Source organism: Pleurodeles waltl, chromosome 3_1 (assembly GCF_031143425.1).
Source record: "Pleurodeles waltl isolate 20211129_DDA chromosome 3_1, aPleWal1.hap1.20221129, whole genome shotgun sequence".
Classification (NCBI taxonomy): domain Eukaryota; kingdom Metazoa; phylum Chordata; class Amphibia; order Caudata; family Salamandridae; genus Pleurodeles; species Pleurodeles waltl.
The window spans coordinates 745,229,345-745,249,361 of NC_090440.1; the positions used below are offsets into that span (position 1 = coordinate 745,229,345).

Genomic DNA, 20,017 nt, shown 5'->3' on the forward strand with positions numbered 1-20,017 from the left:
AATACTAGTCAGAGATGCTAGTTCCCTCACAGGAGGGACCAACTTCTCTGAAATCACTGAGGATAACTCCAGTGAAGAGGACATCCAGTTAGCCAGGATGGCCAAAAGATTGGCTTTGGAAAGACCGATCCTAGCCATAGAAAGGGAAAGACAAGAGATGGGCCTAGGACCCATCAATGGTGGCAGCAACATAAATAGGGTCAGAGATTCTCCTGACATGTTGAAAATCCCTAAAGGGATTGTAACTAAATATGAAGATGGTGATGACATCACCAAATGGTTCACAGCTTTTGAGAGGGCTTGTGTAACCAGAAAAGTGAACAAATCTCACTGGGGTGCTCTCCTTTGGGGAAATGTTCACAGGAAAGTGTAGGGATAGACTCCTCACACTCTCTGGAAAAGATGCAGAATCTTATGACCTCATGAAGGGTACCCTGATTGAGGGCTTTGGATTCTCCACTGAGGAGTATAGGATTAGATTCAGGGGGGCTCAAAAATCCTCGCGCCAGACCTGGGTTGACTTTGTAGACTACTCAGTAAAAACACTAGATGGTTGGATTCAAGGCAGTGGTGTAAGTAATTATGATGGGCTGTACAATTTATTTGTGAAAGAACACCTATTAAGTAATTGTTTCAATGATAAACTGCATCAGCATCTGGTAGACCTAGGACCAATTTCTCCCCAAGAATTGGGAAAGAAGGTGGACCATTGGGTCAAGACTAGGGTGCCCAAAACTTCCACAGGGGGTGACCAAAAGAAAGGGGTCACAAAACCTCCCCAGGGGAAAGGTGGTGAGACAGCCAAAAACAAAAATAGTAAAGAGTCTTCTACAGGACCCCAAAAACCTGCACAGGAGGGTGGGCCCAGAGCCTCTTCACAAAATAATTCTGGGTACAAGGGTAAAAACTTTGATCCCAAAAAGGCCTGGTGTCGTAGCTGTAGTCAGTCTGGACACCAAACTGGAGACAAGGCCTGTCCCAAGAAAGATACCACTTCTAACTCCCATCCAGCTAAAACTGGAATGGCCAGTCTCCAAGTGGGATCAACAGTGTGCCCAGAGCAAATCAGGTGTCACACTGAAGCTACATTAGTCTCTGAGGGTGGGGTGGATTTAGCCACACTGGCTACCTGGCCCCCTAACATGCAAAAATACAGGCAGCAGCTCTTAATTAATGGGACAAGTGTAGAGGTCCTGAGGGATACAGGTGCCAGTGTCACTATGGTGACAGAGAAACTGGTTTCCCCTGGCCAATACCTGGCTGGACAAACTTATCCAGTCACCAACGCTGAGAATCAGACTAAAGTACATCCCATGGCTATGGTAACTTTAGAGTGGGGAGGGGTCAATGGCCTGAAACAGGTGGTGGTCTCCTCAAATATCCCAGTAGACTGTTTGTTTGGAAATGACCTGGAGGCCTCCGCATGGGCTGAGGTAGAACTGAAAACCCATGCAGCCATGCTGGGTATCCCTGAACTGGTGTGTGTCAAGACAAGGGCACAGTGCAAGGCTCAGGGTAAAAAAGTAGAGCTGGAGTCTGGAAGAAAGGCCCAGCCTACCAAGAGGAAAGGAAAGTCAGCTGGGAAACCAGCTGCAACACAGCAAGAAAAAGAGAACCTCTCTTCTCAGGAAGAAGTTCTGCCCTCTGAGGGAACTGAGCCTATGGAGCTGGAACCTTATCAGGTTGAGCTCTTAGGCCCAGGGGGACCCTCAAGGGAAGAGTTGTGTAAGGGACAAGAAACCTGTCCCTCTCTTGAAGGCCTTAGGCAGCAAGCTGCTGAAGCTTCCAATGGCAAGAAAAATGGAACACATAGGGTCTATTGGGAAGATGGACTCCTGTACACTGAGGCAAGAGATCCCAAACCTGGTGCCACTAGGAGAGTGGTAGTGCCTCAGGGTTTCAGAGGGTTTATTCTGACCTTAGCCCATGATATTCCCCTTGCTGGGCATTTGGGACAAACCAAGACGTGGGAGAGGTTAGTCAACCACTTCTACTGGCCCAATATGTCCCAGAAGGTTAAGGAGTTTTGCCTCTCCTGCCCCACCTGTCAAGCCAGTGGTAAGACAGGTGGGCATCCAAAGGCCCCCCCTTATTCCACTTCCAGTGGTGGGGGTCCCCTTTGAAAGAGTGGGTGTGGACATAGTTGGTCCACTAGAACCTCCCACAGCCTCAGGAAATATGTACATCCTAGTAGTAGTGGATCATGCTACTAGGTATCCTGAAGCTATTCCCCTTAGGTCGACTATTGCCCCTGCAGTAGCCAAGGCCCTCATTGGTATCTTTACCAGAGTGGGTTTCCCTAAGGAGGTGGTGTCTGACAGAGGTACCAACTTCATGTCAGCATACCTAAAACACATGTGGAATGAGTGTGGGGTGACTTATAAATTCACTACACGATATCATCCACAAACTAATGGCCTTGTTGAGAGATTCAACAAGTCATTAAAGGGCATGATCATGGGGCTCCCAGAAAAACTCAAAAGGAGATGGGATGTCCTCCTGCCATGTCTGCTTTTCGCTTACAGAGAGGTGCCTCAGAACGGAGTAGGATTCTCACCCTTTGAACTTCTGTTTGGCCACCCTGTAAGGGGACCACTTGCTCTTGTTAAAGAAGGCTGGGAGAGACCTCTTCATGAGCCTAAACAAGACATAGTGGACTATGTACTTGGCCTTCGCTCAAGGATGGCAGAGTACATGGAAAAGGCAAGTAAAAACCTTGAGGCCAGCCAACAACTCCAGAAGTTGTGGTATGACCAAAAGGCTGCACTGGTTGAATTTCAACCAGGGCAGAAAGTCTGGGTTCTGGAGCCTGTGGCTCCCAGGGCACTCCAGGACAAATGGAGTGGCCCTTACCCAGTACTAGAAAGGAAGAGTCAGGTCACCTACCTGGTGGACCTGGGCACAAGATCCATGTGAACCGCCTTAAGCTCTTCCATGACAGGGCTGATGTAAATCTGTTGATGGTGACAGATGAGGACCAGGAAGCTGAGAGTGAACCTCTCCCTGATCTCCTCTCATCAGACCCTAAAGATGGCTCAGTGGATGGAGTGATCTACTCAGACACCCTCTCTAGCCAACAGCAGTCTGACTGTAGGAAGGTCCTGCAGCAGTTTGCTGAACTCTTTTCCCTAACCCCTGGTCAGACACACCTGTGTACCCATGATGTGGACACAGGAGACAGCATGCCTGTCAAAAACAAAATATTTAGACAGTCTGACCAAGTTAAGGAAAGCATCAAGGTGGAAGTCCACAAGATGCTGGAATTGGGAGTAATTGAGTACTCTGACAGCCCCTGGGCTAGCCCAGTGGTCTTAGTCCCCAAACCTCACACCAAAGAAGGAAAGAGAGAGATGAGGTTTTGTGTGGACTACAGAGGTCTCAACTCTGTCACCAAGACAGATGCTCATCCCATTCCTAGAGCTGATGAGCTAATAGACAAATTAGGGGCTGCCAAATTCTTAAGTACCTTTGACTTAACAGCAGGGTACTGGCATATCAAAATGGCCCCTGGAGCAAAAGAAAAGACAGCATTCTCCACACCTGATGGGCATTATCAGTTCACTGTTATGCCCTTTGGTTTAAAGAATGCCCCTGCCACCTTCCAAAGGTTGGTGAATCAAGTCCTTGCTGGGTTGGAATCCTTTAGTGCAGCTTATCTTGATGATATTGCTGTCTTCAGCTCCACCTGGCAGGATCACCTGGTCCACCTGAAGAAGGTTTTGAAGGCTCTGCAATCTGCAGGCCTCTCTATCAAGGCATCCAAATGCCAGATAGGGCAGGGAACTGTGGTTTACTTGGGACACCTTGTAGGTGGAGGCCAAGTTCAGCCACTCCAGCCTAAGATCCAGACTATTCTGGACAGGGCAGCTCCAAAAACCCAGACTCAAGTCAGGGCATTCCTTGGCTTGACTGGGTACTATAGGAGGTTTGTGAAGGGATATGGATCCATTGTGACAGCCCTCACAGAACTCACCTCCAAGAAAATGCCCAAGAAAGTAAACTGGACTGTAGAATGCCAACAGGCCTTTGACACCCTGAAGCAAGCTATGTGCACAGCACCAGTTCTAAAAGCTCCAGATTACTCCAAACAATTCATTGTGCAAACAGATGCCTCTGAACATGGGATAGGGGCAGTTGTGTCCCAAACAAATGATGATGGCCTTGACCAGCCAGTTGCTTTCATTAGCAGGAGGTTGCTCCCCAGGGAGCAGCGTTGGAGTGCCATTGAGAGGGAGGCCTTTGCTGTGGTTTGGTCCCTGAAGAAGTTGAGACCATACCTCTTTGGTACTCACTTCCTAGTTCAGACTGACCACAGACCTCTCAGATGGCTGATGCAAATGAAAGGTGAAAATCCAAAACTGTTGAGGTGGTCCATCTCCCTACAGGGAATGGACTTTATAGTGGAACATAGACCTGGGACTGCCCATGCCAATGCAGATGGCCTTTCCAGGTTCTTCCACTTAGAAAATGAAGACTCTCTTGGGAAAGGTTAGTCTCATCCTCTTTCGTTTGGGGGGGGGGGGGGGGGGGGGGTTGTGTAAGGAAATGCCTCCTTGGCATGGTTACCCCCTGACTTTTTGCCTTTGCTGATGCTATGTTTTGAATTGAAAGTGTGCTGAGGCCTGCTAACCAGGCCCCAGCACCAGTGTTCTTTCCCTAACCTGTACTTTTGATTCCACAATTGGCACACCCTGGCATCCAGATAAGTCCCTTGTAAGTGGTACCCCTGGTACCAAGGGCCCTGTTGCCAAGGAAGGTCTCTAACGGCTGCAGTATGTCTTATGCCACCCTGGAGACCCCTCACTCAGCACAGACACACTGCTTGCCAGCTTGTGTGTGCTGGTGAGAACAAAACGAGTAAGTCGACATGGCACTCCCCTCAGGGTGCCATGCCAGCCTCTCACTGCCTATGCAGGTATAGATAAGTCACCCCTCTAGTAGTCCTTACAGCCCTAAGGCAGGGTACACTATACCATAGGTGAGGGCACCAGTGCATGAGCACTGTGCCCCTACAGTGTCTAAGCAATACCTTAGACATTGTAAGTGCAGGGTAGCCATAAGAGTATATGGTCTGGGAGTCTGTTTTACACGAACTCCACAGCACCATAATGGCTACACTGAAAACTGGGAAGTTTGGTATCAAACTTCTCAGCACAATAAATGCACACTGATGCCAGTGTACATTGTATTGTAAAATACACCACAGAGGGCACCTTGGAGGTGCCCCCTGAAACTTAACCGACTATCTGTGTAGGCTGACTGGTTCCAGCAGCCTCCCACACTAGAGACATGTTGCTGGCCCCATGGGGAGAGTGCCTTTGTCACTCTGAGGCCAGTAACAAAGCCTGCACTGGGTGGAGATGCTAACACCTCCCCCAGGCAGGAGCTGTAACACCTGGCGGTGAGCCTCAAAGGCTCACCCCTTTGTCACAGCACCGCAGGACACTCTAGCTTAGTGGAGTTGCCCGCCCCCTCCGGCCGCGGCCCCCACTTTTGGCGGCAAGGCTGGAGGAAACAAAGAAAACAGCAAGGAGGAGTCACTGGCCAGTCAGGACAGCCCCTAAGGTGTCCTGAGCTGAAGTGACTCTAACTTTTAGAAATCCTCCATCTTGCAGATGGAGGATTCCCCTAATAGGATTAGGGATGTGACCCCCTCCCCTTGGGAGGAGACACAAAGAGGGTGTACTCACCCTCAGGGCTAGTAGCCATTGGCTACTAACCCCCCAGACCAAAACACGCCCTTAAATTTAGTATTTAAGGGCTTCCCTGAACCTAAGAATTTAGATTCCTGCAACTTACCTGAAGAAGGAGGACTGCTGAGCTGAAAAACCCCTGCAGAGGAAGAACAGAAGACACCAACTGCTTTGGCTCCAGACTTACCGGCCTGTCTCCTGCCTTCCAAAGAAACCTGCTCCAGCGACGCTTTCCAAGGGACCAGCGACCTCTGAATCCTCTGAGGACTGCCCAGCTTCAAGAAAGACTAGAAACTCCCGAGGACAGCGGTACTGCTCCAAGAGAACTGCAACTTTGTTACAAGGAGCAGATTTAAAGACCCCTGCAACTCCCCGCAAGAAGCGTGAGACTTGCAACACTGCACCCGGCGACCCCGACTCGACTGGTGAAGAACAACCAACTCAGGGAGGAACCTCCGGCGACTCTACGACTGTGAGTAACCAAAGTTGTCCCCCCTGAGCCCCCACAGCGACGCCTGCAGAGGGAATCCCCAGGCTCCCCCTGACCACGACTGTCTGAACTCCATTTCCCGACGGCTGGAAAAGACCCTGCACCCGCAGCCCCCAGCCCCTAAAGAAACGGGACTTCTGTGCAGGAGTGACCCCCAGGAGGCCCTCTCCCTTGCCCAGGTGGTGGCTACCCCGAGGAGCCCCCCCCCTTGCCTGCCTGCATCGCTGAAGATACCCCTTGGTCTCCCATTGAAAACTAAAGGAAACCCGACGCTTGTTTGCACACTGCACCCGGCCGCCCCCGCGCTGCTGAGGGTGTACTTTCTGTGTGGACTTGTGTCCCCCCCGGTGCCCTACAAAACCCCCCTGGTCTGCCCTCTGAAGACGCGGGTACTTACCTGCTGGCAGACTGGAACTGGGGCACCCCCTTCTCTCCATTATAGCCTATGTGTTTTGGGCACCTCTTTGACCTTTGCACCTGACCGGCCCTGAGCTGCTGGTGTGATAACTTTGGGGTTGCTCTGAACCCCCCACGGTGGGCTACCTTGGACCAAAAACTGAAACCTGTAAGTGACTTACTTACCTGTTAAAACTAACATTACTTTACCTCCCCCAGGAACTGTGAAAATTGCACTGTGTCCACTTTTAAAACAGCTTATTGTGTTTTATGTGAAAAGTATACATGCTAATGAAATGATTCAAAGTTCCTAAAGTACTTACCTGCAATACCTTTCAATTGAGATATTACATGTAGAATTTGAACCTGTGGTTCTTAAAATAAACTAAGAAAATATATTTTTCTATAACAAAACCTATTGGCTGGATTTGTCTCTGAGTGTGTGTTCCTCATTTATTGCCTGTGTGTATGTACAACAAATGCTTAACACTTCTCCTTTGATAAGCCTACTGCTCAACCACACTACCACAAAATAGAGCATTAGTATCCTCTCTTTTTGCCACTATCTTACCTCTAAGGGGAACCCTTGGACTCTGTGCATACTATTCCTTACTTTGAAATAGTGCATACAGAGCCAACTTCCTACACCTATGTGTTTTTGTTCTTGTCTTGTGTTCTTCCCTACATTTTGCTGATAGTTTTTGCCCCTTCAGCCTGGTTAGACTGTTTTGCCATTAAATGTGATTTTCCTCATGATTGTACATTTTCCAGGGTGATTTTTGCACTGTGTCCACTTTTAAAATGGCTTATTGCCATTTTGTCAAAACTGTACATGCTATTGTGATTATTCAAAGTTCCCAGAATACCTGAGTTAGAATAACGCATTTCCGTTCATTTTCCCTCATTACTGCAATGCCTGATATTGTCACGCATGCCCTGAAGAGCGGTAAAACCTTCTTGTTCCAGTTTTTCACTTTGCTAGGTAAGCTCTGAGTAGGGTTTATCAAAGGCCACAAGGTGGTGCTGGTGTGCAACGGGGGTATAAGATTCTCGATAAATTACAATATTTATATGGTTCCCTCTTCTTCATCGCTTATGTTTTGCTTGCAAAAACGTATCACAGGCGTTGAAATGTCCGTCCTAATTCCACTGAAATTATGAGAATGTCACTCATAGCAATCTGAAACCTTGGCAACTATGTGCATATGAAACTGTGCAAATGTGTTTTGTTTCCATCTAACCTATTTGCTGCAACTACTACAGAGCAGTAGATATCACTCACCCAATATAGAATAAAAAAAAGAGTTATTGTTTAAAAAATTGGTGATTAATCTAGAGCACCCTAGCTGTTTGTGCGTAATGTAAGTCATTTCTGAAAGCCAGCCTTGGATGGGGACAGAAAGGATAGTCATTGTAGAACTAGAGACCGGACGGCACATGTAGCAGCAGGTTAAGGTGTTCCACTGATTTGGCATAGTAGTATGAAATCATTAGAACACGGTCACCTTCTGTTGCATGCTTTGTTGCATTAATTGACCTGCTATGTTTTTCAAGTCGACTCATATTAATCCTTTATTCAATAGTAATTTAGAGGCAAATGTTTTTTTTTTCTTTTTAAATGCAGCTGCTAAAATAAATTCTAAAGTCATCCTTCTGTTTAGAAACCCAAACTTGTTTCCCATGCGTCTTCAACTGCACTTCAAAGACTACAAAGAATCCAGAATGCAGCAGCCAGACTCATCCTGACATCCCCCGACACAGCCACATCTCCTCCCACCTCAGAGACCTACACTGGCTCCCAGTCAACAAGCACATCACATACAAACTCCTGATCCACACCTACAAGGCACTACACAACATAGTACTGGCATACATCAACCACCGCCTCGCCTGCTACGTACCCAACAGACATCTCCGTTCTTCCAGGCAGCCCAGACATGGAACATTCTACCTCTCAAGCTCAGGCAGACCTCCTCATTAAAGCAGTTCAGGAAGGACCTCAAGAGCATGCTGGCTCTTCGATTGCAGCATGCCCACAAACAGCGCCTTTGTGACCCTACGAATGATTAGCCATACTTTAAAAATCACTGGTTGATTGATTAAACTGTGTCATGCAGTACGTTTAAATGGGTAACGTGAAATAGAGCTTCCTCAGTTGCTGTTAAAGTGCTTGGTCAACAAGTTACAGTTCCTTTCTTCATAGGTTCTTACACTGTTTTCTGGCGTGCAGTTGATCGCAGAATTCAATATATTTTTTTTAGAGGTCCCGTTGGCTTGAATTAATAAAGGTGCTTGCCATCAATAATCATTTTTATCATTATTTCATTGCTGAAAGAACCCTTCACATGCTTGAGTTTAGGAGATTTTGGTACCAATACAGACTTAATAGAGACTTTCAACTTGTCACATGTTGGGCTGTTTGTGTCTGCTACTGTCTTAGGGATTCCTTATTCCCTGATGTTTTTTGTGTTCTTGAATTCGAGACAGCTTTAGCAACCCTTTAGCAGCTCATCTGTATTTGTTACCTTCAAAGCAGTCACTTGGGCAACTTCCGCTAGTTCCTGCAAATACTGTAAGCTCTCCTCTGTGGTTGAACACTGTGACATGGTGGTAACTGGCATCCGTTGGTCTCTTTAGTTTTTTTCACCTTTGAATTCCTACCACAAGTGAGCATATGTTTTTCAGTCTGACTCTTGTGCTAAAAGTTCTTCAGCACTCTCCCTGTAGACAACACACTTTTCCCGGTTTTATAATCTTTGTGAAGAACTTTGGGTTAGAAAGAGAGAGAGAGTGAGAAGTGGGAAACCGATCAGCAGTAGTGCACCGTTGAAAACAGTTAGTCTTCCTTGACTTTATTCTGTGCTGTGAAAAAGTCCGTGTTTCGTTTTCATTGCAGGAATTGCATCTGGAAAAAAAACTATGATACTAAATTGATAATCTCTACCCTTTCACGCAGACTAGGATTACCCCCCATGCTCATGAACAGGGTCACTTTCTCTTTTGGTAGTGTGATTCATAAATGATTTAAGCATGAGACTATTTCTTGAAAACAAATGGGCATTGTGCACTGAATCACACCAGTACCTTCAGTCTTATTTCGTTTGTGGACCATTAATGTAGTTTGTAGACATACGCAATTATCAGCATGTATCTGCTCATTCTGCTTTGTTCACATTTTATTTATAATGCTTACTAAACATGCATAGTTTGATTTATTGGTGAATGCATATTCTAAAATTTAAAAACTGCTGTTTAATTCCACTTACTCACTTTACTTTTCATTTAGTACCATAAATTAAATTTGCTCCATTCTAACATTTTGCCTAGGTAATCAAGTTTTATAGCTTAACTGATCATTTATTTCATAGTTGATTGTGGCATCAATTTCCGAAAGTAGACCAGCTGTTTAGAATGATTGCATATTGGAGCTATTGTCGAATCAGCATGTTTTGCCATTTTGTGACAGTTCAGATGTATACTACTGGTAGGGTATCATGCATAGGCACTCTAGACACCGAAATAGCAAGACTGATTACTGTATCCTTCCTCATCACTTCTAGGCCTCTGTTTCCCTCACCCCAATTACCCAGGATCCATGCTGTATTGTGTATGTGACCGAAGCTGTGATAGGATTACTGCTTCTCTAACCACCCACCATCTGGAAGAAGCTAGAGTGCTAACCTCTCTCATAATTTGTTTGCATTTGATCCTCGAAGTGCTGTGTTGTGTTGTATTGTATTATGTGTATATCACTTTACACCTCTTAAAAGAGCAAGGCGGTTTTTGGAGTAATCTGGCCTATTTAGGAGGAGTTGGGTGAGGTTCGTGAGATTCAAAGATTGTCTTCAAATATGGTGTGGTGAGCATAAACACGAGGTGATGTGGAGAGTGTCAAAATTGATACAGCAGTGCATACCTTCCGTTTTAGAAGCAATCACTATTTTAAAGCTGAGACAGGCATACAATGCGTAGCATGTACATGGGTAGAATCTCCCAGATTGCATATTATATGGAGTATGCCTAGAAAAGAGAGAGAGTGTCAAACCCTGAATGCACTGTTAAACAACCCTTGGATATATTGTGCATTGTCCACCCAGAAGGAAACAGTGGCGCAATAACTGAATGGACTTGCAGACAACCAGTGTGTATACGATAGAAGGGCCAACTAGAAGCAGAGGCACAATCCTACCCATTAAGAACTGCTGTATGTAAGGCAGTCATGTGGGAGAGGAGTTTAAAACATTACATGGATCTACAAAATCTCATCCTACTCAGCTTAGTCTCATTTCTGCAGACAGTAATCAGGTCCTTTCTTAGTTGCTTCCCTCACCCCTTGCTGCACCAGTGCCTTTTACATACAAGCATTTCCATGCACCCTAATACCAAAACACAAAATTACATATGTAATACTTAGCCATGCTTAGACATTCACATACCCAAACCATGACACGTTTTTCAATAGCACTATTTTGCATCAGGTGAACATGCACATATTATTAACATACACATATTATATCAACACACACTTTAATGAGAACCAGCACATTCTGACATACTTGTTATTATGCACACCCACATTTCCGTGCACAAACATGTTTTAATTAGAGCAGAAAAACACACACACCTCTCTCTCGCTCACTCTACCACTGTCACTTGCAATCGCTTTACCTCTCATACAATTGGGTTGCTGCTGTTACACTCTGCCCTAGGCAAAAATAATTTGCTTTGTCACTTGCTTATTTTGTGACCAGTTGATAAGCCTCCTGTGCAGAAAATGTGTCAAGTTAAAAAGCATTAATGTCTGCTTATTAATATCCTTTAATTTACAGTTTAAGCTATGGATCAGGTCCCTCAGAAGCAGATCTTCTTCACAGGCAGGCCTATACCGCTGCACAACTGCCAGCATATAGTGCCACACACCATCCTACAGGTAAGCTGCATTATTTTCATTAGCTTTATATATGTACTAATATTATATTCATAAACTTTATTTGTCAAACCCTTGTATGATTGATAGAAAACACAGTGGATAATAGAAATTAAGTACAATAGGACAGAAGTTATTGTTTTAACATCTATCTTCGTTTTTGCGCTCACTAACAATAAGTATGTCACGTTTGTTTAGTTGAAATTTGTTGCGGTTATGTTATGTATACTTATATCATATTTCAGGGGCTTTGAGTGAGAACGTCCAAGGGTGTTAGGCTCATTGAATGCTCAGGCTTATTGAAATGGGAAACATACCTTACAATGCACTCTTTCCCATGCATGCTGTTATCACACAAAAATTCCTCCACAGCTACTTCCTGGAAAGATTCATGGTGATATGTCATCCAGGGGCTGAAACAAAAAGAGGGGGTACCAAAACGCTCATCCCCCTATTCATATAGTCATAGGAAAATTGAACAGTGATAGCCCAAAAACTGTTGAGTGGAAATACACCAAATTTGACAGAAAGCTAGATCTTAGCCTAGAAAGTGTGCCTTTTGTGATTTTGGTGTAAATTGCGGAGGATCCACAGAGCCAATAGATCTTTAGATAATATATGATTGGCTTCTTCCATATCGCCAAAGATGTGATGACAGACATTTTTGGACTTGGCGAGTCAGTCCCCTGTCCTGTAAATGGGTGTATTGAATTATTAATACTCCCACCTCAGGCTTTGTTGGGGAGTCCATGGGGTCGAAAATGTACCTTTTTCTCATTAAAAAAAAAATTGTCACAACACATTTGCAGAGGGTGCATGGTTAAAAATGTTTTAAAAAATCAGACTCCCATTTTTTTATGGGCGGGCACAAAGCGCTATGTTCCATGCTGTAATCTCTCTCTTTGGGCTTCTAACCACACCCATGTCACGTAAGTCACTTTCATTGGTTCGTGGGCTTGCCTTTTAAAATCCGCTTACTTTCATTTGTGAAAGGCATGCATACGTCATGCCTTTTCTGGTGTTTAGCCCACCTACACAGCACCGGTAAACTATTGAAACCATTCGAGGCTCTATGTTTTCAGCATAGTTTCCGGACTACTTTATCTTTTTATTTTCCATGCAGCGTGATTGCGCTCTGTTTTTCCATTTTCAATTTCATCGTGACCGCACTGCATTTTACATAGCGTGATTGCACTTTTTTTTTTTTCCCTTGTAACTTGTGTGGTAAGAAAAGTCCGGTTAGAAGTTTACAACGCTAATAGCTCTAACTCGAGCAAATGCGAGACCCATTGCATTGCAAATGCTTTTTAAATATATATATTTTTTTTAAAGCCACCTCATCTCTGGTTTGCGTCCTTCATCCCTGAACATGTCCCCTCCCCCCTGATCAATCAGTCAAATTTATAAAGCGTTCTTTTGGGGGGGTTCAAGGTGGAAGGGAGGGGGCAGGAGGGTCACTGTTCGAACAACCATGTTTTGAGGTTCTTTCTGAAGAGCAGAAGGTCTTTGGTTTTGCGGAGGTTGGTGGGGAGGGAGTTCCAGGTTTTGGGGGCGAGGTAGGAGAAGGACCTGCCTCCTGTGGTGGTGCGTTGGATGCGGGGTACTGTGGCTAGGGCGAGGTTGGCTGATCGGAGGTTGTGGGTGGGAGTTCACTCTTTCATTGAGGTAGGTCGGGCCGGTGTTGTGGAGGGATTTGTGTGCATGGATGAGGATCTTGAATGTGATTCTCTTGTTTATGGGGAGCCAGTGAAGGGTTTTGAGGTGTGGTGAGATTCGTTTGTGGCGGGGAAGGCCAAGGACGAGGCGTGCGGCTGTGTTTTGGATTCTCTGGAGTTTGCGTTTGATTGTGGTGCCGGCATAGAGGGTGTTACCGTAGTCTAGTCTGCTGCTGATGAGTGCATGGGTGACTGTCTTCCTGGTCTCTGGGGGAATCAATTTGAAGGAATTTTTTTTAGAGTGCGGAGTGTGTGGAAGCAGGAGGAGGTTATAGCATTTATTTGCTGTGTCATGGAGAGGGAGGGGTCCAGGATGTTGCAGAGGTTGCATGTGTGGTTTGCGGGGCCTAGGGTGGTGGGCCACCAGGAGATGTCCCATATGGTTTTGTTGGGGCCGAAGATGATGATCTCGGTTTTGCTGGAGTTAAGCTTTAGGTGGTTAGTTGTCATCCAGTTGGCGGTGTCGAGGAGAGCTGCATGTAGGTTGGCAGTGGTGGGGTTGCGGGTCAAGGAGAGGATGAGTTGGGTGTCATCTGCGTAGGAGAGGATTGGGGATTCCGTGTGATCGGAGGATGTTGGCTAGGGGGAGCATGTAAATGTTGAAGAATGTGGGGCTGAGGGAGGACCCTTGGGGGGATTGATAAGGAGAATGCAGTTAAATAATTTTTTGAGGGATTTTAGGCCCTACACAAACCTTTTACAGGCCTCAGGGACCCTAGAAATGTACTCCTGGTTCCTAGCAGCCCCATGGTAATTCTGGGCCATGGGTCTGCTGAGGGATCCCAGAGGCCGTAGCAGCCCCTACCATCTTGTCCGTCTGCACAGTTTACGGTGCAGCAGGAGCTGGCTCGATCTGTTTGCTCCTGCCCAGCTAGGGTGGCTTCTCTTTGCTCCCGCTGGGTGAGAGCACACCTGTGTTCCCTGCCTGCATGGAGTTTGTTTTCTCTTACATTGCTCTTGTAGGCAGGGAACTGCAGGGTCAAAAAATGGACTGAGGTCGAAGATAGGCCCCACCAATAGAGAGGTAAAGGAAGAAATCTAATAAAAAAAAGGAGGGTCGAAGGAATACGCTCTCACATATGCCAATCCTGCTCAAAACTAAGTATTCCTCGCCAAAGAGAGGTCTCAAAATCCCCCTCTAGGCAAAGCAACCAGAGATTTATCAATAAAGAAAATGATTATTTTCTTTCTATATGACCCTTACCGATTCTAGCAGTGGCATGCTTCATCATCAATTCAACCCTCGTCCCTAAAAGCCAAGGTGGGCTCAACTGTGTTTCAGGGACCACTTTAAATATATCCTACCGGGGGACTCTAAAGATAAAAATTCCTCACTTTGACACAAAGTTTCAGGGGCTGAAACATGTCAACAGCTTAAGAGAGGGTCTTAGAACCATAAAATCCTACTGATCCCTCCCAAGTGTTTTTGATCTACACCCACATTGACTGTGAGTAAAAGGATATCATGTGACAAATTGAGGTATTTTTATCTTCAGAGTCCTCCGGTAGGATATATTTAAGTGCTCCCTGAAACACGGTTGAGCCCAACCTATATTCTAGGGGCTGGGTGGAGCCGTTGATGAAGCATGCCACTACTAGAGTGGATGAGGGTCATATGTAAAGAAAATAATTGATAAACCTCTAGTTTATTTGCCTAGAGGAGGAATTTGGGACCTATCTTTGGCGAGGAATACTTAGTTTTGTGCAAGAGGGATTCTATGCCCATCTCCCCTTTAACAAAAAAACAAATCTGCCCCTTGGGTGGAATCCCTGGTGCCCAAAGTAGGAGTGGGAGAGGAGAGCTGCAAGCCTTCCCACCCCATATAAAGAAAAAAGCTATGTGAAATGAGTAGAGTAGCTGCTAATATCGCGTTTAATGCTCCAGCTCAGGAGCTCCCCATAGTTCTTAAGTCTTTTTTTCAAAGAATATTTTTTATTCCTGGTGGCCCTAAAAGAGGAGGAGGAGGCGACACTACCAACATTTTTTTTTTCATGGTTCTAAGGTGTGCGGCGACTGCAGAAGCCGCCTGAACAACATCTAAAAAATAAATAAATACAAGGTGTCCTGTGTCATTGAATTCATGACCCCAGGAGCACAACCTATATGTTTTTTTAAAGTACTCTGAACTGGAGTTGTATTCTCTACAGCTGTAGTGCAGGGCTCATGTGTGCTTGGCTCTACGGCGGATATTGGTAGCCTGAAAACTGTTTAAAAAGATTTAAAGACATGCCAATTTTCTTTATTAAAAACGTTTTATTCAAAGTAATTTCAGATCCTCATTATTATTATTAATCATTGCAGTATGTGAATTTATGAAACATACATTTGATTATAGTGATTGCTGACTTTTTGACTAGCCAATAGATCTACTTTATATATGTTAATGTCTAACCCCTGACCCCTTGAGAAACCCAATAGGGCTGCTTCTTTTTGTATTCTGACACTTCGACAAAGCCAATAAATTTGCCTTACTTAAAATGGCACCCTTTATATTGTTACATGACCTAGTCAGCCTTGCGCGGTGGGGCCCCTAACACCACACTGTGTCTGGTCTAAATTAACTACATCTTGCGCTCTCGCCATGCACTGCTATTTACTTCACATATTATATCACTCATGAGAAGTTCTCTGACATAATTGATAACATAACTGCAACATCTGAAAGGACATCATCGATAACACCGTGCATGAAGGGGCACAAGTTATAGTAACTTGATAAAACTATAACAGGCGAATTCCAGTGGATTTGTTAATTAAAAATTGAATGTTTTAACTGACATTGTCACCTAACTATAACATCCCTTTAATCTTTTTTATGTAAAGTAAGATATTATTACAATTCCTACCTATATCTTTGTTTTTTTCAATCGATTTCTCTCTCTCTCTCTCTCTCTCTCTCTCTCTCTCTCTCTCTCTCTCTCTCTCTCTCTCTCTCTCTCTCTCTCTCTCTCTCTCTCTCTCTCATATATATATATATATATATATATATATATATATATATATATATATATATATATATATATATATATATATATTTATATTGAACTACTGTTTGTTGCCAATAGGTAGTTATAGTTAAGACCATGTTTCCATTCAAAAAGCCTTTTTTGACTTGACCGTATCTTTGGCACTGTTTGATGAATCTTCATGAAATTTCCCCCCAAAAAGGTGTGCCATTGATTCTTGTTGTGCATGGGAAGTTTCTTGGTGATCGGTCAAGCGGAGGGAGGGGTATAAAAACCACATGTTTTCCATATTAATTCCCATAGACGTTTTGAACACGTCTACAGCCAGAACTGCTGGACGGAATTACACTAAGTTTGGCAGAAAGGTAGACTTCGGTTCGCAGATTACACTTTTGGAGATTTTGTGTAAGTCCATTCAGTAGGTTTTGAGATATTTAAGGGAAGGGGAAATACTTTTGTATATATAGGGCTGCGGATCTGTTGCGATGTTTCATGGAGATTGTGGCAAATTTACAAATAGGTGTGTCAGCAGGAATGATGGCTGGCAGCAACCTGACCAGAAACTTGCGGCCACCATTTTAGGTAACAGGTCATGGTCCCCGGGGCTGAAAAATAAAATGAAGTGTGGCATTAGGGGGTCAGTATTGAAGGTACACTGACCCCAGGGCTGTGATTTAGGAGTTTTTTTTTTGTGTGAATAAGTCGCAACGCTCGGGAGCCCCCCTCCTATCCCTGTATAACATCACAACAACTTTGTGAATATTAGTGAAAAAATGGAGAGAAAAACAATTATAGACTCATTCATACACTAGTTCGTCCACTAAATAATCGCACTCACACTCATGCAGCTACCTACAGAGCCTCTGACACTCGCACACCCACTAACAGGCCCACTTAGGCACTCACACACCCACTCAGACCCTTACGCACCCACTCACAGGCCCACTCAAACACCGACGCACCCACTCACAGACCTACTTAGACACCTTCAGACCGTCACACATCCACTCACAGATCCACTCAGACCCTCACACACCCACTCAGATTTTCACGCCCCACTCAGATGCACTCAGACCTTCATGCCCCACTCACAGACCCACTGAGACACTGATGCACCCACTCACAGACCCACTGAGACACTGATGCACCCACTCACAGACCCACTGAGACACTGATGCACCCACTCACAGACCCACTGAGACACTGATGCACCCACTCACAGACCCACTGAGACACTGATGCACCCACTCACAGACCCACTGAGACACTGATGCACCCACTCACAGACCCACTGATGCACCCACTCACACACCCACTGAGACACTGATGCACCCACTCACACACCCACTCCGACCCACTCACACACCCACTCCGACCCACTCACACACCCACTCAGACCCACTCACACACCCACTCAGACCCACTCACACACCTACTCAGACCCACTCACACACCTACTCAGACCCACTCACACACCTACTCAGACCCACTCACACACCTACTCAGACCCACTCACACACCTACTCAGACCCACTCACACACCTACTCAGACCCACTCACACACCTACTCAGACCCACTCACACACCTACTCAGACCCACTCACACACCTACTCAGACCCACTCACACACCTACTCAGACCCACTCACACACCTACTCAGACCCACTCACACACCTACTCAGACCCACTCACACACCTACTCAGACCCACTCACACACCTACTCAGACCCCCTCACACACCCACTCAGACCCCCTCACACACCCACTCAGACCCCCTCACACACCCACTCAGACCCCCTCACACACCCACTCAGACCCCCTCACACACCCACTCAGACCCCCTCACACACCCACTCAGACCCCCTCACACACCCACTCAGACCCCCTCACACACCCACTCAGACCCCCTCACACACCCACTCAGACCCCCTCACACACCCACTCAGACCCCCTCACACACCCACTCAGACCCCCTCACACACCCACTCAGACCCCCTCACACTCCCACTCAGACCCTCACACACCCACTCACAGAGCAACTCAGACCCTCACTCTCACACCCAGACAGTCTCACACCCAGGGGCACCCTCCCACATCTAGTCTCACTTCCAGAGATACAGACCCTTCTGCCGTGCATGGAAGGGGTTAGGTGGTTATAGGGGGTTGGCTGCAGGGCCTGGCTGCAGGGCCTGGCTGCCATCCAGGCCCTGCGGCCAACCCTCGCTGCACACGGTCAAAGGCCATGCGCAGCAGTGGTTTGATGAATGTTTAGTAATTAAATTTACTTTGGTAAAAAAAAAAACATAGAAATTCACTGAAAAAATCAATGGTTAAAAGAACGTTCTAGTTAGGAAATCAAATAAAAAATAAAAATTCACATAAAAAGCCATAGGTTACAGGGACATTTAGTTAGGCTCTGAATTTACTCCTACAAAACCTTAGAGATTCCACAGTTATAGTTAGTCATCAAAAATATCAATGAAGCATTAGTAATCCAATTAATAAAGAAAAAACTGTGCGTGGCAGGGGGTGCGAGTTATAGTTACCTTAGGGCCTAACTATAATGCCCCCCTGTAGCCTTTGTTTTTTAAGTGTATGTATGTATATATACGTATAGGTAGTTATAGCTAGGACCTAGTTTCTATAGAAAAAGCCTTTTTTCTTGCTTATATCTTTGGAGCTGGTTGGCAAATCTTCACAAATTTTCCAAACAAATACGATGCTCATGTCAACTGCTATCTTGAAAGTTTCGTGGTGATCCGTCGAGCGGGGGCTGAGAAAAAGGGGTGGTCCCATAACATGTTTTCTCCATGTTAATTTTCATACGGATTTTGAACAGGGATAGAAGCCGAGCTGCTGGACAGAAATACACCAAATTTGGCAGAAAGGTAGCTCTTGGTCCGGAAAGAGCCCTTTTTGCTATTTGGTGTAAATCTGTTCAGTAGTTTTAGAGAAGTTGAAGGCAATTCAAATTTGTGTACATATAGGCATCACAGATCATCCTCAGATTCACAAATCCAGGCGCCAACAGCAAAGCCGTGATTTGCGGACTGTAACCTGAGAGTTGCGGTCGCCATTTTGTTCATCAGGATTCGGTTTCCACTGGGGAAGTTAAAGATCAAAAGTGATTAAAGGGGTCAGGGTAATGGAGGGGTCTGTGAGCAAGAATTAGTCCCAAAAACTTTTTTTTTTTTTTTTTTTTTACCATGCAAGAAGCCCTGAATCCTCCCCGGATCCTCCCGGATTTGGGTAAATTCAGGTGGATCCAGGGAGGATTCTGGGACCTAAACCCCAATTTATGCAGACCCACTTACACATACACACCCGCACAACAACTAGAACTGCTGAATTTCAATGGTTTTGTACGAGTGAAATCTGTGCATAACTATAGCATTCCTTTGACGTTTGATTTGAATTTTTTTTTTTTGCAGTGACTATATATCCATCCATACATACATACATATACGTGCAAACAGTCTTTAGCCCTGCTCCAGAAAGACCCTCAGCCTGGTGGGGTGGAACGTGAAACCGGTTATCAAAGTCTCAGAAATAAAACAAATAACATTCACTAAGGATGCGTTAAGCCACCATCAGCGGATTTATTCAGGCAACTGATGAAGTGTTTCAACAGCTGAGATCGTTGATCACATGACAGTCAGTGCAGAGCTGACCTAAAAACAGTGTGAATAAAAATAATGAACATAGAAAGCAGACTAGGTGAACATAGCAAGGGTGCTAGATTGTAACCATTAATCACTCAAAGTAAATACACTGAATCCGTGCCGTAAGAAAAAACAAAACCTAATGAAAGCAATCTGACTAATGGTCT

At 45.3% G+C, this 20,017-nt stretch overlaps 1 protein-coding gene across 4 annotated transcripts in view; it reads left to right on the forward strand.

Moving 5' to 3' along the window:
* QSER1 (glutamine and serine rich 1) overlaps positions 1 to 20,017 on the forward strand; it is a 564,431-nt gene that overhangs the window by 48,878 nt on the left and 495,536 nt on the right. For all 4 annotated transcript variants that reach the window (XM_069223515.1, XM_069223516.1, XM_069223517.1 and 1 more), the window contains exon 2: positions 11,409 to 11,509. In XM_069223515.1, coding sequence (XP_069079616.1) covers positions 11,409 to 11,509 — 101 coding nt within the window. The remainder of the gene's footprint in view (positions 1 to 11,408; positions 11,510 to 20,017) is intronic.